Source organism: Manis pentadactyla, chromosome 8, assembly GCF_030020395.1.
Source record: "Manis pentadactyla isolate mManPen7 chromosome 8, mManPen7.hap1, whole genome shotgun sequence".
Lineage (NCBI taxonomy): Eukaryota > Metazoa > Chordata > Mammalia > Pholidota > Manidae > Manis > Manis pentadactyla.
In genome coordinates, this window is record NC_080026.1 from 108,609,101 (window position 1) to 108,631,738 (window position 22,638).

The 22,638-nt window shown below is 50.9% G+C and overlaps 2 protein-coding genes across 6 annotated transcripts in view; one reads left to right on the forward strand and one right to left on the reverse strand.

Annotated features, from left to right (window-relative positions):
- Positions 1 to 22,638, forward strand: part of ZFYVE27 (zinc finger FYVE-type containing 27) — a 107,834-nt gene that overhangs the window by 37,550 nt on the left and 47,646 nt on the right. The gene's annotated exons all lie outside the window — the stretch shown is intronic.
- SFRP5 (secreted frizzled related protein 5) lies at positions 1,803 to 7,493 on the reverse strand. The gene is made up of 3 exons (XM_036886515.2): positions 6,760 to 7,493; positions 4,510 to 4,587; positions 1,803 to 2,883 (listed from the first exon to the last, which is right to left on the reverse strand). Exons 1-3 carry the CDS (start codon positions 7,277 to 7,279, stop codon positions 2,537 to 2,539), a joined length of 945 nt encoding a protein of 314 aa, XP_036742410.1. The 5' UTR covers positions 7,280 to 7,493; the 3' UTR covers positions 1,803 to 2,536.

Sequence of the window (22,638 nt, forward strand, 5' to 3'; positions counted from 1 at the left end):
CCGAAGGACATGAGGGCTGGGCTCAGGCCTTGCAGGGCCTTCCTGGTCTTTGGGAGGATTCCTCTTGGTCTCAGGGAAGACTGCTGGGGGGTCTGACAGCAGATTTGGGGGACAGAGCTGATGCCTTTGTGGAGGGTGGGTGAGCAGTGCCTGACTGGAGCTTCCTGCCAGGAACTAAGGAAGTGCTGGCCAGCCGTCCCCACGCCCTCCCCTCTCCCTCCTCCCCTCCCTCCCCTTCTCCCTTCCCCTCTCCCTTCTCCCCTCCCTCCCCCTTCCCCTTCTCCTTCCCCCTCTCCCTTGCTGCCAGCACCTGACAGAGGTCAGTATTATGTTCTGGCCAGAGGCAGCCTGAGTCCTGTATGTTCAGTGGAAAAATAATCCCTGCTCCTGGTTGACCATAGAAGTGTCCGTAAATATTTGGTCGGGGTAGGAGGCTGGAAGACAAGGGACAGATTCAGGGAGCCAGGTAGGCTGGGCAGCGCTCGGGGAGGGTGAGTGGCAGAGGCTTCCTTAGGGGTGAGGAGAAACAAGCAGACCTCTGCCGCCCTGGCCTGTGGTGAGGCCACCTGACTGCCCAGGGAGTGATTTATGGGCGGGCTGTCAGACCACCTGTTGGCTCACACAGGCTCCGCAGCTGAGTTTGGGCCCTCGGCCTTGCTTGAATCTCTGTAGCAGCTTGCTCCTCTGAGTCCTGCAGAAGCCAAGGCTCTCCTCACTTCGAGAGAGCGTGGCTCCATTGTTGGAGCAGCAGGCCTTGACTGGACTTGGCAAGCCAGCTGTATCCCCACTGGTGAGGAAGCCTCTCTGGGGGTGTCCCCAGCCCCCTACTCTGGGCACATCTGCCCTGTCCTTGGCATCTGCTGATGGACACCCCACACCCCACCACTACCAGGGACTTTCCCTTTGCGCCATCCCCTCCAAATGCTGGACATTTGAGTGACAGCAGCCTGGTGTCTGCATTTCAAGCCTTCTCTCATCCCTGCTCCATCTAACAACCTCCACTGCTCTGGGTGCACTGAAGAAGCTGCTGCATTATAGCTGGTCCCCTCCCTGTATGCAGGACTAAGACCCCTCCAGCCTGAGGTAATCCTAGCCCCTCACCCTCCTGCCTCTGCTGTGGCTCCTCTAGATTGAGGTTCTCAACCCTAGCCGCACACAGGCCACGAAGCATCTAGAAATGCTGATTTCTGAGCACCCTGCAGAGGTTTGGATTTAATCGTTTTAGATTGGAGCCAAGTATTTTGTAAAGTTCGCTAGATAACTTGAAGCTTTACATGTTAAAATGCAGACTCTGATACTGCACGTTTGGGGTGGGGCCTGAGCTGTGTTTTTAACCAGCTCCCAGATGAAATGCTCTGGGCCAGGAACCATGCTTAAGAGTGGCATTGGTCTACACCATTATCTCCCACAAGTCAGGACTGGTGCCCAGGGGTGTTTGTGTGCTGAAGGGGGAATTGTGACTCATTTAGGCCTGTGGCTCATCCGAGTAGTTCCCTGCAGCCCAGCCTTGTTGGGCTCTTTGGAGCAGGCATTGCACACGTTGGAGAGATGCATCAGGGCTGTGGGAGCCTTCTGACCATGGGAGAAGGCTGGGAAGCTTGGCAGCTCTGTCCCCGCTCAGGGACTGAAGGATGGTCATCTTCATCCCTTATTTAGTCGGGGGATGAGAAGGGCAACCCTTGCTCTCAGGGACTGTACAAAAACACGGGTATCTCTTAGGCATTCCAAGTATGACTGTGGACAGGCGGCTGTGACAAGGGCCTCTTTCAAGAAGTCCCTCTGAACCTCTGGGGAACCAGCTGACGAAGAACTCACCTGGTCAGAAACAACGGTTGTTTCCTTTGATTTAATTAAAAACTTAGGGGAAACCCCCCCCAGACCCTACTTGTATCAGTCTGGTACCTAGGCGCCCCCCCAAAGTAGGAATAATTTACTCATCCTCAGAATAAGAGGAATATGCAGAGGCTGAGGAATGAACTCCAGGAAGTGAGCCTACGGGAGGGGGCCTGGGCTGGGTTTCTCTCCAGTCCAGTGGGAAGGGAAACAGGCAGAGATGAGGACGTGTGGCTGGAGGGCACTGTGACTCTAACACCCTTCCTTTGGGGGGCTACAGTAAGGACATGTGAGGGGGCAGAGAGCTGTCCCCCAAGAGGCTCAGCTTAATATCCAGGACGAGGTCCCACCGGCAACTGAGGAGCAGACACCATGGTCTGCTCTGGAAGCCATCTTCTCAGGCCGCTCAGAGCCCCTCCCTGCTCCCTTCTGAGACCCTGGGGTTTCCCTCCACATGAGAAAGCCCTGCTCCTAAGAGACAAAGCCCCCAAGGACCCCAGAATCTGAGTCAGAGACAGCCCAGGCTGCGTGCCCATCCCTCAGGGCCTGAGCAGGTAACACCTCTGCATGAACCCACTCTCCAGCAGGGGCTGGGTCAGCCTGGGTGTAGGGGTTGGGGCAGGTTGGCAGGAGAGAGTGCACCCCAGGGGCAGAGACAGAGGGCAAGGCACAGCTGGCTGGGTAGGGCGGGGAGGAGCACCCTTCAGTGGGGTTCAGCAGCCCCATAGAAGAAGGGGTAGTAAAGGGAGCAGGGGTAGGAGAACATGAATTTGACTGCGAACTTCATCTCCTTATTCTTCTTGTCCCAGCGGTAGACGGCCATGAGCAGTAGCTGTCCGTCCACTTTGCGGCCCATGACCAGGAAGCTGCCGGCCAGGCTGTCCAGCTGTGGGCAGGGGCAGCCGGCGCCGTTCTTCATGTGCAGCAGCAGCCTCTTGGTGTCCTTGCGCTTCAGGGGACCCGGCTTGAGCAACTTCTTCTTTTTCTGGGCTCCAATCAGTTTCCGGTCCCCATTCTCTATCTTGATCTCCTTGATGCGCATCTTGAGCACTGTGTGTGTTGGGCGGTGGACAGAGGTACAGGGTGAGCACAGTCAGGCTTGTTCAGGATGTCGGTGGCCCCACGTTGGTGTTTCTGCCTGAAGTCCCAAGCCTGGGGCTTGGGAAGGTGGGGCATATAGATGTACATTTTAATACTTATGAAGCTCCTGTCATATGCTGGACCTTCACAGACACGAGCACATTTCATTCTCTAGGTTTGGGGGTAAATGAGTTTGGAGAGGTTGTGGCTGGCCTGAACTCTAGAGGAGGGATGAACCAAGGTTTGGCTGGCTCCAGAGCCTGTGCCTTTGCACCAAGCACAGCCTCCCCTAGGAGAAAATACTGGGGGTGGAGCTGACTAGTTGGAGGGGAGTTAGCAGAGGGAGTCCTTGGGAGGGGGGGAGGCTGGACTTCATGCTTTCTGGGGATGCTTCCAAATGGGATTTCTGTGTGTGTATGTGTGAGTGTGTGGGTGGCTAGAGCGGTGGTGGGCTGGTACAGCTTGACAGCTGGCTCTGTAGAGGGGCCCTGCTCTTTGCCACGTGCTGGTTTCCATGGGGTGACCCACCACATACTGAACGCAGGGTTGGGAAGTGCTATGCACAACCAGCTCCGGGTGGTGTGAACACACCACTGTGATCTGTGTGAGACTGTACAGTGTGGGAGGGAGTATGAGTGTGTGGTGCTGTTTTTGTGCAGGAGAGTATATTTGTAGTGGTGTGGGGGGCAGTGGAGGGCGGTGGTTGAAGGCCAGAGAGTGTCAGAGTATGGCCATCTGGGGTGTGCTGAGGGGGCTACAGAGAGCCTGATGGGCTGGGGGCGGGGAGTCCTCAGCTTGGCAGGGAGTCACTTAAACTAGTGCCCCCTATTCTTCAGGCTTCTGGGCCCCCAACTCAGCAGCCAGGGAGGAGGCAGAGAATATCTACCCATGGAAGGACATTATTATAAAATGTCTTTCCTTTGCTCTCTTTTCTGCCCCTACTCCCTCTTTTTCTCTGTTCAGCACACACACCCTGCAATAGTAGCATTCTCTTTCCAGACAGACTAACGATATAAAAGACCTGCTGAAGTAAGGATTTCTTTTTTAGACGGGGAGGCAAAGACGCAGAACAGGAGCCGACTTGGCATAGATCACATGCTGGGCTCTGTGGTCCATGTAGGAGCCAGGTCTTGACTAGACTTGGCTCGGCTATCCTGGGAATGGGGAGGCTCCAGGATAAAGTTGTGGGACAGTTGAGGCAGCTCCCCTGGCCACGGGTGCCCAGGGATGAGGGGGCTGCAATTCTCTCCTGGAGCCCCTCTCTCCCCTATGCTGCCCCATCCATCTCCAGGCTAAGCCTGCTATCTCAAAGAGAATCCAGCCCCGGAGGCCCTGTGTGACAGCACCAAGGGAGACTAGCCAGGGATGTTTTTGAGGCCCATGGCCCTGAGGGACTTCTGAAGCCCCTGGGACAACCTGCAAAAAGAGGTGCACTTCTCTGGGGAGAGGGTTCATGGTTACCATCAGATTCCAAAAGGGGTCCATGATGCGGTAACTGTTAGGATTCACTGTGCTGGGTGTGGGCACATCTGTGTGTGTCAAGAAGGAGGGATTGGGGGTGGCATCAGGGCAATGCTGGGTGGGCTCCATGCTCACCAAAATCGCTGGAACACATCTGCTCCATGAGGCCATCAGCACTGTGCTCCATCTCACACTGGGCGCAGATCTTGGTCACTGAGGAGAGAAGCAAGGGTGGGATCACTGGAGGGAGGCTGGTGAGGAGATCTGAGTTCAAAGAGCTGCTTAGTGTGCAGGCCTCCCCACTGATGAACCACCTTCCCTGCCAAGCCTCAGCTTCCTCATCAGGAAATGGGATGATAACACCACCTGCTCAAGAGTGGTTGTGAGGCTCAAAAGAGAAGTCTGTGCAGGACAAAACTGCCCATGTGGGCATGATTGCCCTGTGACCCTGGCAGCTGCAACCATGATGTGCACTGGTGTCTTCTAAATTTCATCTCATTTAACCCTCTGTGAAGTAGGAATAATAATCTGTTCCTTTTTCAGAGAAAAGGGAATGGAGGCCCAGAGTGGCTCCCCAAGTCTACAGAGCTAGTGAGAACTGAGCTTAGAACTCAGGATTTGTGACTCCCAGGCTAGTGCTGGGGTGGCAGAGTCTGCAGGGTCTTTGTAGGAACACAGGGTGCAGGCAGGTGGGTAAGTGATTGATGCTGGCAGGGCAGGGACTGTGGTAAACAGAAGAGCAACCCTGTCTAAAGTGGGCAGCTTTGCATCGCCCAAAGACTTCAAGGGAAGCTAGAACTCCTTATTTTTCTGTGAAATAGTCTCATCTGTTTGCCACACAAACAGTTCTGGCTGCCTGTGGTCATCAGGCCACCACACAACACCTGACCTCGGCCCCCCCTATGCCTGTGCCTCTAGGTAGGCACCCATCATGGGGGAATGGGTGTTTCACAGAGGGCGAGAGGGTGAGAGAAGGGCCAGGTGGGATTCGGAGTTTGAGATTTCCTTGCCTTCCAGGCCATTAGCGTTTGGGCTCCAAGAAGACCAGGAAAGGAACCATGCCAGGATCCCAGCTGGGGACTGTGCTGCGGAGCTTGCGCTCTCTCTCCCCTGCTTCCCAATCCCATTTCCAACCTGAGAATAGAGGGGTTTCCTTTCTCTCAACACTCTCCAGCCACAGGACCCCCTCCCCACCACGACTCTCAGGGGAGGGCATGGGTGTGTACAACAGGGGACTGTGTGGGTGAGGTAGTCCTGAGAGGGTGGGTGGGGTATGGTGGGGTCCATTTGCTTTCTGGGAGCAGGGTCAGATAGGAGAAAGGGGGAGTGGTGTTGCCCTGTGGGGGAGCCCCAGCATTAGAGGCCCCCTGATTCTCATAACTGCCCAGGCAAAGCTTTTCTGCTTGGTGCCACTTGTTATGCTCCTTGTCTGGTGCCCAACCTGGGCTCACTCCTCCTGGAAGGAGTTTGGCAGAAGGCAGGGGAAGGGTGAGGGAGGCGCACAGCAAAGGGGAAGCTGGACTTAGGGGTAATGGGACTGGTGGGAGGTGGCACAAGGTGGCAGTTAGGATCTCATAGGATTTCGTGAACCTGGGATCTGTTTCTACTTTACAGATGGGAGAACGGAGGCTCCAAGTTAAGCCGCTCACTTAAGGGCTGCTTATTAGGGGCACAGCCTGACAAAGCTCTCTTCAGCACAGAGCCTTACCCAAGGTCTCTAGGGTTGGGTGGTTGAGGAGGACAGTGAGGGAATTTAAGGTTCCCAGGTGCAGAAAATGGAGTGGGGAGTGTGTAAACCACAGCCCTGGAGCGCACTGAGACCTGTCTCTTGCTATATCCCTTCCCTTGGGCCTCAGCCCCTTCCCCAGTTTGCTAGGAGGGGTGAGGGAGATGCTTGTCGTGGTGCCCCGGGGGTCCATTGCTGTGGAGGAGGGGAAAGGCCTTGTGTGTCCACTGAGGGCATTGTTGGGTTGAGAGAGAGGCTTGAAGATGCTTCTCAGGATGCCCCAGGGTGGCGGGACAGCACTGGGGTCACACCAGGGATTCCGACAGCTCAGGAAGGTGGGCGCCGCAAGGGATGTCAGAGGGGTTTCCAGGAACAGAGCTGGAATGAGGGAGAACCTCTGGAATGTCCAGAGCTGCAGGGGGGCACTACTCTGGCAATCCGTGGGGAGTGGGGAGGTAAGAAGATTGTGGGGAACAATTCCTGGTGCATGCCGGGCTGAGCAAAGATGTGCATGTGTGTGTGTGTGTGTGTGTGTGTGTGTTTTGTAGAGGGGGTGGCATCTCGGGGGCGTCTAGCGGAGCTGTGCTAAGGGACGGGGGGGGGAACAGCATCCGTCTGGGGCCCGTTGGAGCGCGTGGGGGCGGCGGCGGCGGCGCTACCTGGAGGCGCGGTGGCGGGCAGGTGCCCGAACTGCACAGCAATGCAGAGGTCGTTGTCCAGGGGGAACTTGTGGCAGTGCAGCATCTCGGGCCAGGGGAAGCCGTAGGCCTCCATGAGTGGCGCGCAGCCGGCGCGCACGGCCTCGCACAGCGAGCGGCACGGGTAGATGGGCCGGTCGAGGCAGACGGGCGCGAAGAGCGAGCAGAGGAAGACCTGCGTGTCCGAGTGGCAGCGCTTGGCCAGCAGCGGCAGCCAGCTACTCGCCTGCTGCTTGACCTCGGCCAGGCTCTCGTGCTCCAGCAGGTTGGGCAGCCGCATGCGCTTGTAGCCCACGGTGTGGCAGAGCGGCAGGTCGGCGGGAATGTCGAGGCACTGCGGCGGCTTGGAGTACGAGCGCCCGTGCAGCGGCTCGGCCTGCCAGCCGTAGTAGTCGTACTCCTCGCCGCGCGCCGGCGCCCCGAGCGCCCCCAGCAGCAGCGCCAGCGCGGCCGCCCGCACGCCGCCCGCCGCCGCCCGCATGTCTGAGCAGGCCCCGACGCTCGCTGCGTGGCGCCCCCACGTGCCTCGGCGTGCGCCCGCCGCACCGATGTGTCCTTGCAGTTGTTGCCGCCGCTGAGATCGCCTAAGTGGGTGGCAGCCGTCGCTCCGCTCCCGGGCGCACCGAGTGATCTTGGCGCCTCCCACCTCGGGGCTCCAGCCCCGGACTCGCCGCGCGCCCCAGCCAATCTCCTGCCGCCCGGCTCCCCCGCCAAGGCGGGGAGGCAGGGAGGCAGGGTGGAGCCCCGCAGCCCCTCCCGCTCGCTCCCGCCCGCCTTTCCCGAAGCCCTGCTCTCGCCCTGTGCCTCTCCCCCGGCTCCCTCGCCTCTCTCGGCATTCTCCGCGCCCCTCGCCTTCTCCATCCTTCCTTCTTATCTTCTCCGCAGCTTCTCCTGGTCCTTTTCTCACTCACTTCACTTGCTTATCTCTTCGTCTCGGCCTTTCCCCCTCCGCTCTGTTTTCTCTTCCCTGACACCTCGGTTCTCCCTTCTCCCACCAGGAGGCTCCCAGCTGACCACATCTTCCAGGTCCAGGCGAACAGGTCTCACTCCGCAACCCTCAAATATTTATCGAGTCCGTCATGGTGCCGGGCACCGGGCTGGCTGCTGGGGAACCAGAGATGGATATGACCCAGAACCCACCTCCAGGGACATCATAGCCTAGTGGGGGTGACGATAATCATAACCACTGTTTAGGGAGCTCTTACTGAGTGCTATAGACACTGCACAGCACTTTATAACCCTATTAGCTACTATTTCTAATGATAGCTAGTATTTATTGGGTGCTTACTGTGTGTAAAGTCTTTTCTATGCACATTGGGTAAATTACCTCATTTGATTCTCCTATAGTGCTATAAGGTGGGTAGGTATTATTAGTATTCCCACTTTACAGATAAAGGTACTGAAAGAGAAATTAAGTAAGGATTGGTGTCAGGATTCAAACCCTGGTAGTTTGAGCCAGAGAGTCAGAGCCCAGATACAACCCAGAAGTGTGGATTCTGGGTCTGCAGGCCTGATGACCGCAGGGGGCTGAGAGGTGAAGGAAAAGGCCCTTGGTCAAATAGCTGATAGGAAAAGGAGCCAGGGTGGTCATCCTCAGCACCTCTCTGTGCTTGGAAGTTTCCTGCAGGGCCAGGGAGTGTAGTGTAGTATAGTAATGGTGCAAGAGCCTGAATTCTGCAGACAGACTGAGCCAGGTTCAAATCCAAGTGCATACTTGCTGAACGAATGTTGGGCAAGTACTTAGCCATTCTGACCCTCCATTTCCTTGCTTGTAAAATGGAACCACCTCAGCAGTTGTTTTTGTGAGGGGCATACCAAATGATGCATGGAAAGAAAGTCCCAGAACAGTGCTGGTACATGATAGGCACCTAAGAATATTCGATCTTCCCAGGGGTGTGTGACTTCAGAGAAAATGTGGTGTGTGTTCTGAAAGCTCCACCTGACACCTTGGCTCAGGCTCTGATTTGTAACTCTGAGCAGCAGTTCTGCCCTATATGCTCCTGCTTACCCCTCCCCTGACTCCTATCCAGGCGTGGCAGGGCTTCTGCTTTCCCGGGAGGTGTGGCCTTGGGCGCTGGTCAGGGTGTTGGAGCTCCCCAGGTGGTGTACAATATGCTGGCTCCCTGGGCAGCTGGTTGCCTGTGTTCTTGATGACCTAGTGCTTGCCTGGATAGAGTGAGGCATTGTTCCTGCTGCTGGTTAAATAAGAACTACACATGGTCCGGAGCCTGGTGAGTCTGTACCTGGCAGTTCCAGGGGCTCGAAGGGCAAGAGGGCCAGCCTGGAAGCCTTCTGGAAGAGAAAGATGGGCAGTCTTTACCTGGCAACTCTACCTTGGGTCCCCTGAGGCTCCCTGACATAGGTTCCATGATGAAATCATAGAGGAACTCCGTTCACATGAATGGAGCTCAGGTGGGGGCTGCCCCAGGGGGCATTTGTTCAGGAATGCTCTCTCTCTGTGGCCAGGTCAGTTGGTTACCCTGGCTCTTTGCCAGAGAAGGGATAAGGCTGCACCCTGATGTGGTATGCCTTTCTGATGAGGCTGGACCTATGCAGCTGGTAGAACACCTGGCATGCTGAGTGTCTGGGCGTCTGTCCATCTTAGAGTGTCTGCAGTCTGTCCAGGCACACATTTCCCCCAGCTGCTGGAGGGGACCGTTTGTTGAAAAGAATGTGTCTTTGTGGTCTGTTGTGAGCAAAGTTCTATATGGGGACCTCTTAGATCAAACTGGTTAATTATGTTATAAAATCCTTTATGTTTCTACTTTTTATGGCCTACTTCGGTAGGCATCCCAATGTGGTCGGGGTTGCCCTGAGGGTCCCCAAGTTCCTTTCAGGGAGTACATAAGGTCAAATTGTACATAATATAAAGATCCACTCAAAGTACAAGATAGATCAATGGATTTTAAGGAAACAGAGTAAGAAAAGTTTATTGATATGGATTCAGGTACTACATCACAACTAACACTTAAAGAACTACTACATGTCAATTTTTTGGTGGTTCAAAGAAGAATATCCACAATATCTGAAAAGGCTATTAAAATATTCTCATTTCCAACTACATTTGTATGTGAGGCTAAATTTTATTCATATACTTCAACCAAAACATATAACAATAGACTGAATGCAGAGAGGTAGGAGAATCTGTCTTCTATTAAGTGAGACATGAGAGAGATTTTGCAAAAATGTAAAGCAATGCTATTCACAAAAATGTTATTTATGTTAACATATAATAGGTTTATTTTTATTTTATATGGATTAATAAATTATCTCATTATTAAATCATGATCTCATTTGGTCCTCTAATGATTTATTTATCTCATTGATCCTTAAGATAGCCCCTTGGAGAAGGTAGTGCAGAGTTGCTCCTTCCCACTTCACAGATAAGGAAACTGAGGCTCAGAGTGTGAAAGAGACTTACAATAAATAAATTAAAAATTTAAATAAAAGTTTTAATTTTAAGCATGTTAAATATTGATAGGTGTAAACCCATCTTAACAAAAGCTCTTTAACTTAATCTAAAAACCTTAATAATTTTTAAGAGTGTAGAGAGGTCCTGATAACAAAAAGTTTAGGAACTCCTGGTTTACTTATCCTGTTCATTTCTGACTGAGGTGTATAAAATCTACTTTGTGAGTTTGCCAATTTTTCCTTCTTTTTTCTTTTGAATCTGTTCTGCTTTATATACTTTGAAGCTATGTTGTTAGGAACATAATTCATGATTATTCTATGTTCTGGTTGGATTGTAATTTCTATTCATATGAAATAGCCTTCTTTGTTTCTTGTATTACTTTAGTCTTGGGAATAATAATTCCATGAACCAACATTCTTGGAGACCCTATGGTCCAGGCCTACACATGACAGTCTCAGTCCCTGTCCATATGCAGGAGACAGACACACAAAGTCAATGTAGCATAGTGGGAAGAGTCTGGGCTTTGAGTCAGACTGACTGATGGTGAATTCTGAGCAATTCCTAGTTGTGTGTCCTTGGACAGATGTCTATTGCCTTTTTTCTTAAAATTTTAAAATATTGGTATCATTAATATACAATTACATGAGCATTATTGTGGTTGCTAGATTTCCCCCATTATCAAGTCCCCACCACATACCCCATTACAGTCACTGTCCATCAGTGTAGTAAGATGCTATAGAGTCACTACTTGTCTTCTCTGTGCTATACTGCCTTCCCATGCCCCCCCCCACTCCCACTACATTATGTGTGCTAATCGTAATGCCCCTTATTCCCCTTCTCCCTCCCTTCCCACCCACTCCCCCAGACCCTTTTCCTTTGGCAACTGTTAGTCCATTCTTGGGTTCTGTGAGTCTGCTGCTGTTTTATTCCTTCAGTTTTTTTCTTTGTTGTTATGCTCCACAGATGAGTGAAATCATTTGGTACTTGTCTTTCTCCGCCTGGCTTATTTCACTGAGCATAATACCCTCTAGCTCCATCCATGTTGTTGCAAATGGTAGGATTTGTTTTCTCCTTATGGCTGAATAATATTCCATTGTGTATATGTACCATATCTTCTTTATCAATTCATTTACTAATGGACACTTAGGTTGCTTCCATTTCTTGGCTATTGTAAATAGTGCTGCAATAAATATAGGGATGCATATTTCTGTTTGAGACTGGAAAACCGCATTCTTAGGATAAATTCCTAGGAGTGGAATTCCTGGGTCAAATGGTATTTCTATTTTGAGTTTTTTGAGGAACCTCCATACTGCTTTCCACAATGGTTGAACTAGTTTACATTCCAACCAGCAGTGTAGGGGTTTCCCTTTCTCCACATCCTTGCCAGCATTTGTTGTTCCTAGTCTTTTCTATGTTGGCCATCCTAACTGGCGTGAGGTGATATCTCACTGTGGTTTTAGTTTGCATTTCCCTGATAATTAGCGATGTGGAGCATCTTTTCATGTGCCTGTTGGCCATCTGAATTTCTTCTTTGGAGAATTGTCTGTTTATATCATCTGCCCATTTTTTAATAGGGTTATTTGCTTTTTGGGTGTTGAGGAGTATGAGTTCTTTATATATTTTGGATGTTAACCCCTTGTCAGATATGTCATTTACAAATATATTCTCCCATACTGTAGGATGCCTTTTTGTTCTGCTGATGGTGTCCTTTGCTGTACAGAAGCTTTTTAGCATGATGTAGTCCCATTTGTTCATTTTTGATTTTGTTTCCCTTGCCTGAGGAGATGCGTTCAGGAAAAAGTTGCTTATGTTTATATTCAAGAGATTTTTGCCTATGTTTTCTTCTAAGAGTTTTATGGTTTCATGACTTACATTCAGGTCTTTGATCCATTTTGAGTTTACTTTTGTGTATGGGGTTAGACAGTGATCCAGTTTCATTCTCTTACATGTAGCTGTCCAGTTTTGCCAACACCAGCTGTTGAAGAGGCTGTCATTTCCCCATTCTATATCCATGGCTCCTTTATCATATATTAATTGACCATATATGCTTGAGTTTATATCTGGGCTCTCTAGTCTGTTCCATTGGTCTATGGGTCAGTTCTTGTGCCAGGACCAAATTGTCTTGATTACTGTGGCTTTGTAGTAGAGCTTGAAGTCAGGGAGTGTAACACCCCCCTGGCTTTATTCCTCCTTCTCAGGATTGCTTTGGCTATTTGGGGTCTTTTGTGGTTCCATATAGATTTTAGAACTATTTTCTCTAGTTCGTTGAAGAATGCTGTTGGTATTTTGATAGGGATTGCATTGAATCTGTAGATTTCTTTAGGCAGGATGGCTATTTTGACAATATTAATTCTCCCTATCCATGAGTATGGGATGTGTTTCCATTTATTGGTATCTTCTTTAATTTCTCTCATGAGTGTCTTGTAGTTTCAGAGTGTAGGTCTTTCACTTCCTCAGTTAGGTTTATTCCTAGGTATTTTATTCTTTTTGATGCAATTGTGAATGGAATTGTTTTCCTGATTTCTCTTTCTGCTAGTTCATCAGATGTCTCTTGTCTTTGAACTTTAGTTTTTTCTTCTGTAAAATGGGGTTAATAGCATTATTTACTGGGTAATGGTGAAGACTTACTAGATAAGAGATGAGGCAAGCACCCAGCAGAGTGCCAGGCATATAGTAGCTCTGTGGTCAGTGCATCAACAGAGCCATGAACCAGGAGATCTGCCCCGTTTGTGCCTCCTTACAAGGCCCCCAGGAGAGGCAGTGTGTGGCGGTGGGGAGTGCACTAAGCTTGGATTCAGAAGATCTGAGTTGTGTGTTTTCAACTTCACAGCAAGTCCCTCCCACCCCTGAGTCTTAAGTTTTCTCATCTGTGAAGTGGGGAGAAACACCTCTGCCCCGCATTCTCCATGGGGCTATGTTGAGGATCAAATGAGACAATGAACAGAAAAGGGGTTGGGGTGATGATGGCAGTGAAACTGAGTTTGTCCTTGGCCCAAGGTGGGACCTCTTTGTTCCAGCTGTGAGGAGGACCTGCCAGCACAGGCTTGCCTGCTTCCCTAGAGGGCTGGGATGCCCAAAGTAATGAGAGAAAATCTTGTCCTTAGTCTAGAGTCTCCTGGAATTATCTGCCTTTTACAATCTCAGTGTTCCCCTACCAGGACAGCTATCTTCATATCAGCTGCTGTTGAGCCCAGGGTGATGGTCTGTGTAATCAAGAGAACTACTAGTGCTAGCAGGGACCCATTGCTATTGTCTGCCAGTGTCCCCCACCCCCCACCCCTTTCTATAAGAGGAAACCAGACCTTGGCCTTCCTGACTCCCAGTCTAATGCTCTTCCTACCACACCTAGAGCACTGTTTTATTTTTCATCATTTTAGCTTTGTCAGTTGCAAAATCATCTGTCCCAGAGGCCCCCAGCTGTGTGCGACCTTCCTGCTACACAGCCTGTGTGCTCAGGGCAGCAGCTCAGGAAGGCCTGCTCAGGATCTCGGTGCCCTGGCAGCAGTGGGGGCCCGGCTGTAGAGGGGCTGAAGCTGGGCTTGCTGTCCCTGAACCAAGGGGCCAGTGAGGTGAGCCATAGTCCTTCCTTATATGAGCCTGGACACATAGGCAGGCTCTCTGATTGTCCTGGATCTCATGTGGCTCAGGAGCAGAAGCAGAGACCAGACTAGTCTTGGACCCGGGGCTTAGTCTGGCTCTAAGAATGCCTTTCAGAAGTACAAAAGGAAGTGGGGTGGGGGCAAGCACTGCTGGTATTCTCTGGACAGGCCTGGGGATAGAGAGAAGGCTGAGTAAAACTCTCCTCTTCTCCCTAGGTCCCTAGCACCCCTGGGATCCCTGAGGTTGTGGCTAGTGGGCAACCTCAGCTAGAAGCACATCAGAGAGGCAGCCAAATATTTTGATTAAGACCATGAACTCTGGAATGAGGCTGGACTCTCATTTAAGCAATGTTACTTGACCTTGGGCCTCTCTGTGCTCTGGTTTTCTCATCTGCAAAATGAGGATAATAACAATAATTCCTAATAGGATTATTGAGAGGATTAGAGTTCACTTAAAAATCACTTAGAGTGGTACACACAGAAAGAGCTATCAATAAATATAACTGTTAATGCCTTTGAACATTGGCGTGACAATGGTCTTCAGAGACAGTCACCAAATTTTGTGGCCCCTCGCTCATAAATTTCTTTTGAATCTACCTGCACTTTCCCTTTCTTGCTGCTCTTCCTCATCACTGTTGTCCTTCCTCACTGCTCTGGGCTGAGCTCCTCTTCCATGGTTTTCCACTCTGCTGGAGTGCAGGGATCGTTTCCCACCACTAACCTGCTAGCCTCACTCCTCTGCCCAAGACCCTCAGTTACTCTGATTGCTCTTAGCATAAAACTCTTACCAAGGCTCTGGGTTGGCCAGGCCTCCTTGCTGGGCACGCTTCCTTTGCAGCCCTGTCCCACAGGTCATCATACCAGTAGGTTTATTTTCTCAATTCCTGGCTTCCCAGTAGGCTGAGGGTTCCACAAGTGCAAGTCCTTGTCTTCAGCCTAGCACACTGGCAGTCACATAGTAGGTGCTCAATACACATTGAGCGAATGACCAAATGAGTGGATGAATACTTGGTGGAAGGAAGTGGCCGAAACAAGGAGTCCTTGGAGCCAGGGGTTGGAGCTAGCTTCCTTTCAGGTTTTGTTTGGAATTCATGGGTCAGAGATTGACTGCGGGGAAAGCTGTGGGGGCTAGTGGAGTAGGCTGAGCGGTATGCCATTCTTGCTGAGGGGCTGGGAGTGGTGGACAACCCTCCTAAGCTCATGTTGACTTCCCTCCCACCCTCTGTACTTTCCCATACATTATCTCATTTAACTATCCCAGTAGTACTGTGAAGGAGGCATTATTATCCCCATTGATTGGAGACCCAGAGATGTTCAGTTCCTTGCCCAGAGCCACATAGCCAAGAAGCAGAGGCAGGCCTGGAACCCAGGACCCATTCGTTGGGGGAAGTTCTAATCTGTTGAGCACTGACCCAAACTGCCTTGCAGGGGAGGAGGGCCTTAAGGGCCACAACAAGACACCTGGCACTCAAGTGACTGAGGCTGCTGCAGATTTGATCCTGGCTGGGAAGCCACTGCCCTTGGGGAACTCAAGGTCTAGGGGCGTAGCCAGCAATGAATAATACATAAATAGCTTATAATCATAACTAGAATGATTTGCTGGTTCAGGGGTGGAGAGGTACTCCAATGCCTCCTCTTTGTGGAAAGGAGAATGAGCACTGGACACTGAGTCAAAGCACATATTAGGCTTGTGCTGCTACCCCTCATGGGCTGTAGGAACTCAGATAAGAGCTATCTCCCCGTGCCTCAGTTTCCCCATCTACAAAACACGGACTTTCTTTTGCAAAATTTGTTGGTAAATTTAAATAAGAAGTACCTGAAGATACTTAACACTGCTGCAATGTAAGTTTTCAAAGGATTTTGTGCAGTTACAGGAGGCCAGTGCATGGCCCCACTCTCTCAGGTCCTGCTATGGCTTTGTGGGGTTCTTGGGACCCCAGTTTATAAAATGATTCAGCTGAAGGCTATACTCTATCCTGAAAGCTATACTCTATCCTGGTGGTTCCTGTGAAGGTGCTGCTAAAGGTTCATAAACTATTCTCCATGTTTCCCCAAATCAACACAGAATTGTTCATTTGCCCTTAAATAAAACAGCAGATTTCTTTGAGTTTGGCTGGAATTACAAGCTCTTAGGATGGAACTCCTTCTCTCATGTTGAACAGAAGTCCATTGGCAGTCCATGCATTTTTGATTAATTTAAAAAACAGAGGCTGGGAGAGGGAAGTGAGTGACCCAGCAAGGGGAACGCAGGTCAGAGAGGCTCCAGGGGCCTTTGTGCTGGGTGCAGGGGAGGAAGTCAGGAGCCCCCGGGAGGTCCTCGAGGGCAGGCCTGTGGAGGGGAAACCCAGGGCAGGAGTGGTAGGGGTGGAGGCCAGTTGTTGGTAGAACTGGGCAAACAAAGGCCTCATTAACGAGAGGGTGCTGGTGGGGGGGGATGCTGGGCAGGGCTGAAGCCAGCGAATCTCCTCTCCTCCACCCTAGCAATGGAGCAATTGTCCTCTACTGGGAGGGAGCTGGGGCCTTGGCCTGGGAACTGCTGGGCACTTGCCCTGAGGGCCTCCGAGGTGGTCGCAGCTTCTTTGCCTGGTCCTAGAACGGGTCTTCTGTGCTTGATGCTGAGGGTTCTTGCCACAGTAGGAACTACCTGGGCCTGGTTATTCCAGCTGGGGATTCAGAGTATGGGGCTACAGAAAAGGGGCCCCTTCCTTCCTCCCTACTGCTGGGAAACCCGAGGCCCTGAGTAGTTTTGTCTGAGACCAGGACTCAGCCCACTGCTTTTAGCTCTCCTGTCTCTGCTCGCCCCCTTGTGCTGCGGCCCTGGACTGGTTGCTTGACTCCTCAGATCTCAGTTGTGTTATCTGTAAAATGAGGAGAGTTGGCTCTAAGTCTTTCTCAGATGCATGGATAGCCTGCCTGTGCCTTGGTTCGGTCATTGGGATGATGGGCTGCTAATGGCATTTACTGGGCAGGGGCCAGGGATGCTAAATTGCTGCAGTGCCCAGCCCAGCCCTGCATGACCAAGGGTTGTCCTGCCCCAAACGCTGGTAGATCCTCTGTCAAGATGCACTCATAGATCAATGCTTTTCACCACTGATGTTTTTAAAGTAAGGTGATCCTGTTTTCAAATTGAGACAGGGACCATAAATGTAGTCAGAATAGGGTGAGGGCCTCTGGAGGGGGCAGGGCGAGATATTTACAGTCAGAGCAATGTAACTGCATGCAAAGAAACCCCCCTGCTAAAACTCTATGTTAAACATTGAGCTCTAGAATCATTTTTCAGTAAAATCAGTTAATGTTCCCCAGATAAAGAAGAGTAGCACATGTTTTATTATGCTAACCATTTATAATCATGTGTAAGGTTCTCTTTAGCATACTAAAAGGCCCAGGCCTCTGTGCTGTCTTTCTCCTTCAGATCTGATGAAGTGATTTTGCAAACTGGGCAACTAATTTAGCAAGTAAGCCCAGGCATTAACAACATAGTAAAAGGCAGGAAGGAGTCCACCTTAAAGATGAGATTGCATTTTAATACCCAAGAAGTTAAGACGTTAGAAATTCTTAACTTACTCTTTAGGAAACACTACCTTGGCCCACCTTGGGGGCTGAGCAGGTGGCCTTGTTTCATATGCTCCCAGACCAAGATGCTGGTATCTCAGGGAGAAATAAATCATCAGAGGAAGTTACTTGTGTTAAGTTAATTCTAAATATTCAGGGACCACTTAACAAGTCCACACCCCTAAGTTTTTTCATGTTCTCGAAGAATCCTCAGCTGCCTATAAAACCCCCTAGACAACGCACCACCACGGACTCTCTTGTTCCCTCCTGGCGTGAGCCAGGAGCTCTGTCTTTTCACTGTATCTCTAAATAAAAGCCTGTACCTTGCTCTCCTACCTTGACTGTTTGTGAAGCTCATTCTTCGGCTCCGCAAACAAGAACCCCGGTATCAAAATGATGTGGCTGTGGGAACTCAGCAGATAGAGCAGGGGTGGGCAAGTGTGGTCAGGGCTGGGGCAGGGCTGAGAGCATTCCTGTACCCACAGCAGGCTCCATCCAGTGTAAACTCTCCCCAGGGCCAAACACAGCTGATTGGGCCCTAGGTGGCTGTTCTGGCAGTTCTGATTGGCCAGACCTCTGTTCTGATTGGTGGGAGCCTATTCGGATCCGCTGAACATCTGCTGGAATTAGTGTCTGCGCTGTACTGGTTGTTACTCTTCACCCCTGCACCCACCCCACGTTTTTGTTTGTTTGTTTGTTTAATTGTTAGAGGTATAATGGGCAGATGAGATTTGGAGTTAACTTCCTGTAGCTGCGAATCGTCCCTGGCCTCCTGGGTCACCTGGGGCTGGGCGGGCTTACTTGGACGGTTGTAGGACACACCCCACAGCCAAGAAAGGACAGGGGTTCCCAAATCTGCCTGTGAAGAATCACCTTGGAAGCTGATTAAAATACACATTCGGATTGCTGGGCCACCCGTTCAGCCCACAGCGCTCACAGCCGCTTCTGAGGCAGTGGTTTGGGGGTGAGAAGTGCTGGCCTCAGAGGGGCCCGCGCCTGCTGGCCCTTGTCTGCCCCTCCGCCTGCTGGTCACAGCCACTCTGCAAGGCTCCTGAGTCTCCTTGAGGCTTTTTACTGGGCAGGGGCCAGGGATGCTAAATTGCTGCAGTGCCCAGCCCAGCCCTGCATGACCAAGGGTTGTCCTGCCCCAAACGCTGGTAGATCCTCTGTCAAGATGCACTCATAGATCAATGCTTTTCACCACTGATGTTTTTAAAGTACTTCAGCCTCCTTGAGGCTGAAGTGAGAACTCAGTCCTTCTAGAAGCTCCATATAGCCTGCCCCCTCTGCCTGGGCATGTAGTTACTTGGGCTCATGTCCCTCTCACCTTGCCCAGCACCCAGCTCAGGGCTCTGATTAATAATGTTAGCAGACATTTGCTTGTCCAGGCCTGGTGCTAGGTGCTTTATCATCTCATTTAACTCTCAGCTATCCGAGAGGTAGGTGTTACTATCATCCCTGTTTACCGATGAGAAATCAGAGGTGACTGGGGGACTGCCCAAGGTCACCCAGCTGGGAATCTCTCAGGTGGATCTGAGCCTAGCACACACATTCTACCACAGGCCTGTCATCCCTCCCTCTGGGATTTCACAATCACCCTTCACTGAGTTAGTCTGGCATGGTGCTATTATTAGTGTTATTAGTAATGAGGACATTAGGCTTAAGGTTTCCCAGGGGTTTGTGCTTAAGGAAAGACCCTCATGAGGACAGTAGTTGAGACCTGCTGGGGTCCTGGTGGGAATAATTCATCTTTATAGGGTGTTTGGGAGTCACATCTGTTATTTTGCTTCATCCTTACAGCAATCAAAGGAGGCATGTATAGTCAGCCCCCCATTTTAGAGATGAGGAAACTGAGGCTCAGAGAGGTCAAGGAAGTCACTCAAGGTAACCCAGGCAGTAAGTCATGGAGCTGGAACTGAGCAAAGCTCTGACTCTCCCTACATTCCACACCTTTCCCTTGCCCCACAAGTCCAGATTGTGCCAAGGCCAGGAAAACTTTTAGGCCTTTTTAGCCGGAGGTGTGTCCCTCCCAGCCCACCCTGGAGGGCTGTGAAGACAGCTCAGGGTCCACAAGAGACAAAGAGGTCTGTGCCCTCTTGACTTAGTTATGTGGCCATGCAACTTGGGGTCAGGGAAAGGTGCATTCTTTCCCTCCACTCATATTACCCAGCCCCTGGCTTCCTGGAATTTTTGTTAAAATTCCAAATCTCTTGGCAATAAGTCCTGTTCCCCACAGTTTTTGCAAACAGGAACCAAGCACCCTTCACTTTCCAGACTGAACCCTTTCACACCTTTTCGTGCTTTAAACTGGTGCCAGGGTCCCTTTGGGAGAAAGCAGATGCGAGAGGAAACCAAGAATCAAGATATGTGAGGACAGTCAGACAGCCAGAAAGTGTGGTTGCTTCTTCCTGGGCTCGTTTCTGAGGTGGGCAGAAAGGGCCCCAGACTTGATGCCTAGGACTCCAGTGCAAGTCCCTGGCCGGCCACACTGCCTGTGCAGCTTTGCGGTTGCACTCCTCTCTCTGGGTCCCAGTTTCCCCATCTCTTAAAAGAAAATAACAATGCCATCCTGGTGAGAGGGTCAGAGGAGATAATGTATGTGAAGAGGTTTTAGCACTATTATTATTTGATTGCCTGAAGATCAAGTTTGTTTAAAACACTGTGCAGAGATGGAAATGTTCTGTTTCTGTGCTCTCCAGTTTGGTGGCCACTAGCCACATGTGGCTAGTGGGCACTTGAAATGTGGCTAATGCTCCTGAGGAACTGAAGTTTTAATTATTTTATTTTTTTAGTGAGATGAAATTCACATAACATTAACCATTTTAAAGTCAGCAATTCAGTGGCATATAGTAGAGTAGATTCACAATGTTATGTGGCCACCACTTCTATCTAGTTCTAAAACATTGTCATCACCCCACAAAGAAACAGTGTTCCCAGTAAGTGGTTTCTCCCTATTGCCCCTGCCCCAGCCCCTGGAAACTGCCAAGCCCCTCTCCGTCTCTGTGGATTTGTCTATTCTGGACGTTTCACAAATGCAGTCATATAGTGTGTGACCTGTGCCTGGCTTTCACTTAGAATGTTTATGTTATAACATGTATCAGGACTGCAGTCCTTTCTAATGACCAGATAATATTATTTTAGTTAATTTAATTTTAAATAGTCACATGTGGCTGGTGGCCACTGTACTGGACAACCAGGAACCTTTGGAGTCCTTCTGGGTGACAGAGGAAACAGAACCTCCAAGTGTCCCCTGGTACCTGAGGGGACCCCATGGGGAAGGAGAAGGAGCCTGGAGAATGAAAAGGCTGAGAAGGTTGCTCAGGTTCCCCAAAGGCACCCAGAGCTGTGGCGAATGACTAACAGGCCATGTGTTTGGTGCATTTAACCCATTCCATCCTGCAGTGCCTTTCACGTAGGCCTGTCTTTCCATCCCAGTTCTACAAAAGGGAAGACTGAGGCTCAGAGTGATTAACTCACTTGTCCAAGGTCACACAACTGCTAAGTGGGAAATAATGGATTTATGAACCTAGGTCTGGTTCCTTTCCAGGGCCCATGATCTTCACCACTAGCCACACGATCTTTTTACTCTGATCCTGGGAGCTGCCCAGATGAAGGCAGATCCAGGGTCCCAGCTGCACCCACGTAGACCTGCGCACCTAGAGGCAGGGCTTTCTAGCACCATCCATGTCAACCTTTCTGAGCTAAGATTTACCTGGTACTTGGGTGCCTCTTTGAGAATCAGGAAGGGGTGGCTGATGGGACACCTCAGAGCAGGATTAGGGAGTAGCCTCCATCAATTCCCTATTGTTTACCAATGAGTAACCCGGCCTGTCGGGGCTCCCAGTGCCCTCCCTGGGCCCCCCACTATTAGTTGGTCTGGGAAGGAGGCTCTGTTAATTGCAGATGCAGAGTAAACAGGGCTGGGGTAAAGGGGCTGGGAGCAGAGAGCTTTCCTTGGCTGTGCTGCCCTTTGCCCTTTGGGAAGGGGCAGGGGGAAAAGGCAGAGAGGGAAGGGGAGGGAGGAGTCCTAGGAATGTCTTTGGGGTGGAGGAGGGAAGACTGGCTTCCTGGGGCCCCACAGAGTCAACCTGAAAATAAAAGCCCTCTGCTAGGTTCCCTCTGTGCTGTGCCCTGTCCAAGGGATGGGGGCCCGGGGCCAGCGAGGCTCTGACATCCATCCGCTTTCAGCCTTCCCCTTGTGCATCCATCCAGCCATGCATCTCCTCATCCCTTCCTTTCAACACCCTTCCATCCTTCCTTTCTTCCATTCATACACTCTCCCCTGTATCTGCTTTCTTACCTCCTCCTCTCATTTCTTTCATCCATTCTTCCCTTATTCTACATCTATTCATCTGAAAACCCCCTGCCCTCGCACCTCCCTGCTGCTTTCTCCTTCCCCACCCCTGGCTCATCTTCAGCTCTCTCCTTCCCTCTGCCTAGTGACCATGTGTTTCTTGAGATAGTCAGGGAAGAGGTCAGTGGGTGTCCCCTGAGCCATGGGGTTCTGAGTCTGGGCCTCTGCATGGGCCTGGTGGACTTAATGGCCTGACTTCAGCCATGCTGGCCACTCACTCAAGGTTAGATGGAGTCTCTCCCTGAGGGAGGACAGAGTCTTGTTCCTTCGCCTAGGGGCCACCTAATGGATATCCAAAGGGGGACACTTGGAGAGTGGAAGGGGGTGCTACTAACAGTCACACCTGGGCTGTGGAGCAACCTGGGACCATTCCAGGCACAGTAGCACATCTGGTCCCCTTCGTCGGCCCTATTATGTGACTCAGGCAGTCTTTCTGTCCCAGAGCTGAGCCTGGATTGGGGGGTTGGTTCTCTGAGCAGCAACATGAACCATTTAGTCAGAGTTTGGTGTCTGACCTGCTCTGGTTTCCAGGTCCACACTCCAGTATGACATGGGACAGTCCCTATAGGGCTTCCAGAAGTTGTTTCATCCTGACGACACTGTGTGAAGGGTCATGATATTATCATACTCCTTTTACAGATGAGGAATGTGAGGCTGAGTGTGAGGGGGTTTGCTAAGGCCTCACAGCCAGATAAATAAATCTGTAGACCCACTCTCAGGTCACTCAATAAAATAATGTCAGACCTACAACTCTGTGTCCAAACCCCAAACCTGTGCCCATTTTATAGATGCAGTACCTGAGGGTGGAGTGGGCTGTCCGGGGGGGGATTTGGGTGAGCAAAGTGGGGCAGCTCAACCTCAGGGCAGGCATGGGCCTAAGGACTCCAAGAGATGACAGCAGAATGCAATAATGGCTACCATTT

Coding starts and splice junctions, on each gene's coding strand:
- SFRP5 (XM_036886515.2), bottom strand. CDS start 7,279: ATGCGGGCGGCGGCGGGCGGCGTGCGGGCGGCCGCGCTGGCGCTGCTG. Junction 4,588..6,759: donor GCCCGCCACCGCGCCTCCAG/GTAGCGCCGCCG, acceptor TTCTCTCCTCAG/TGACCAAGATCTGCGCCCAG. Junction 2,884..4,509: donor GATGTGTTCCAGCGATTTTG/GTGAGCATGGAG, acceptor CAACACACACAG/TGCTCAAGATGCGCATCAAG.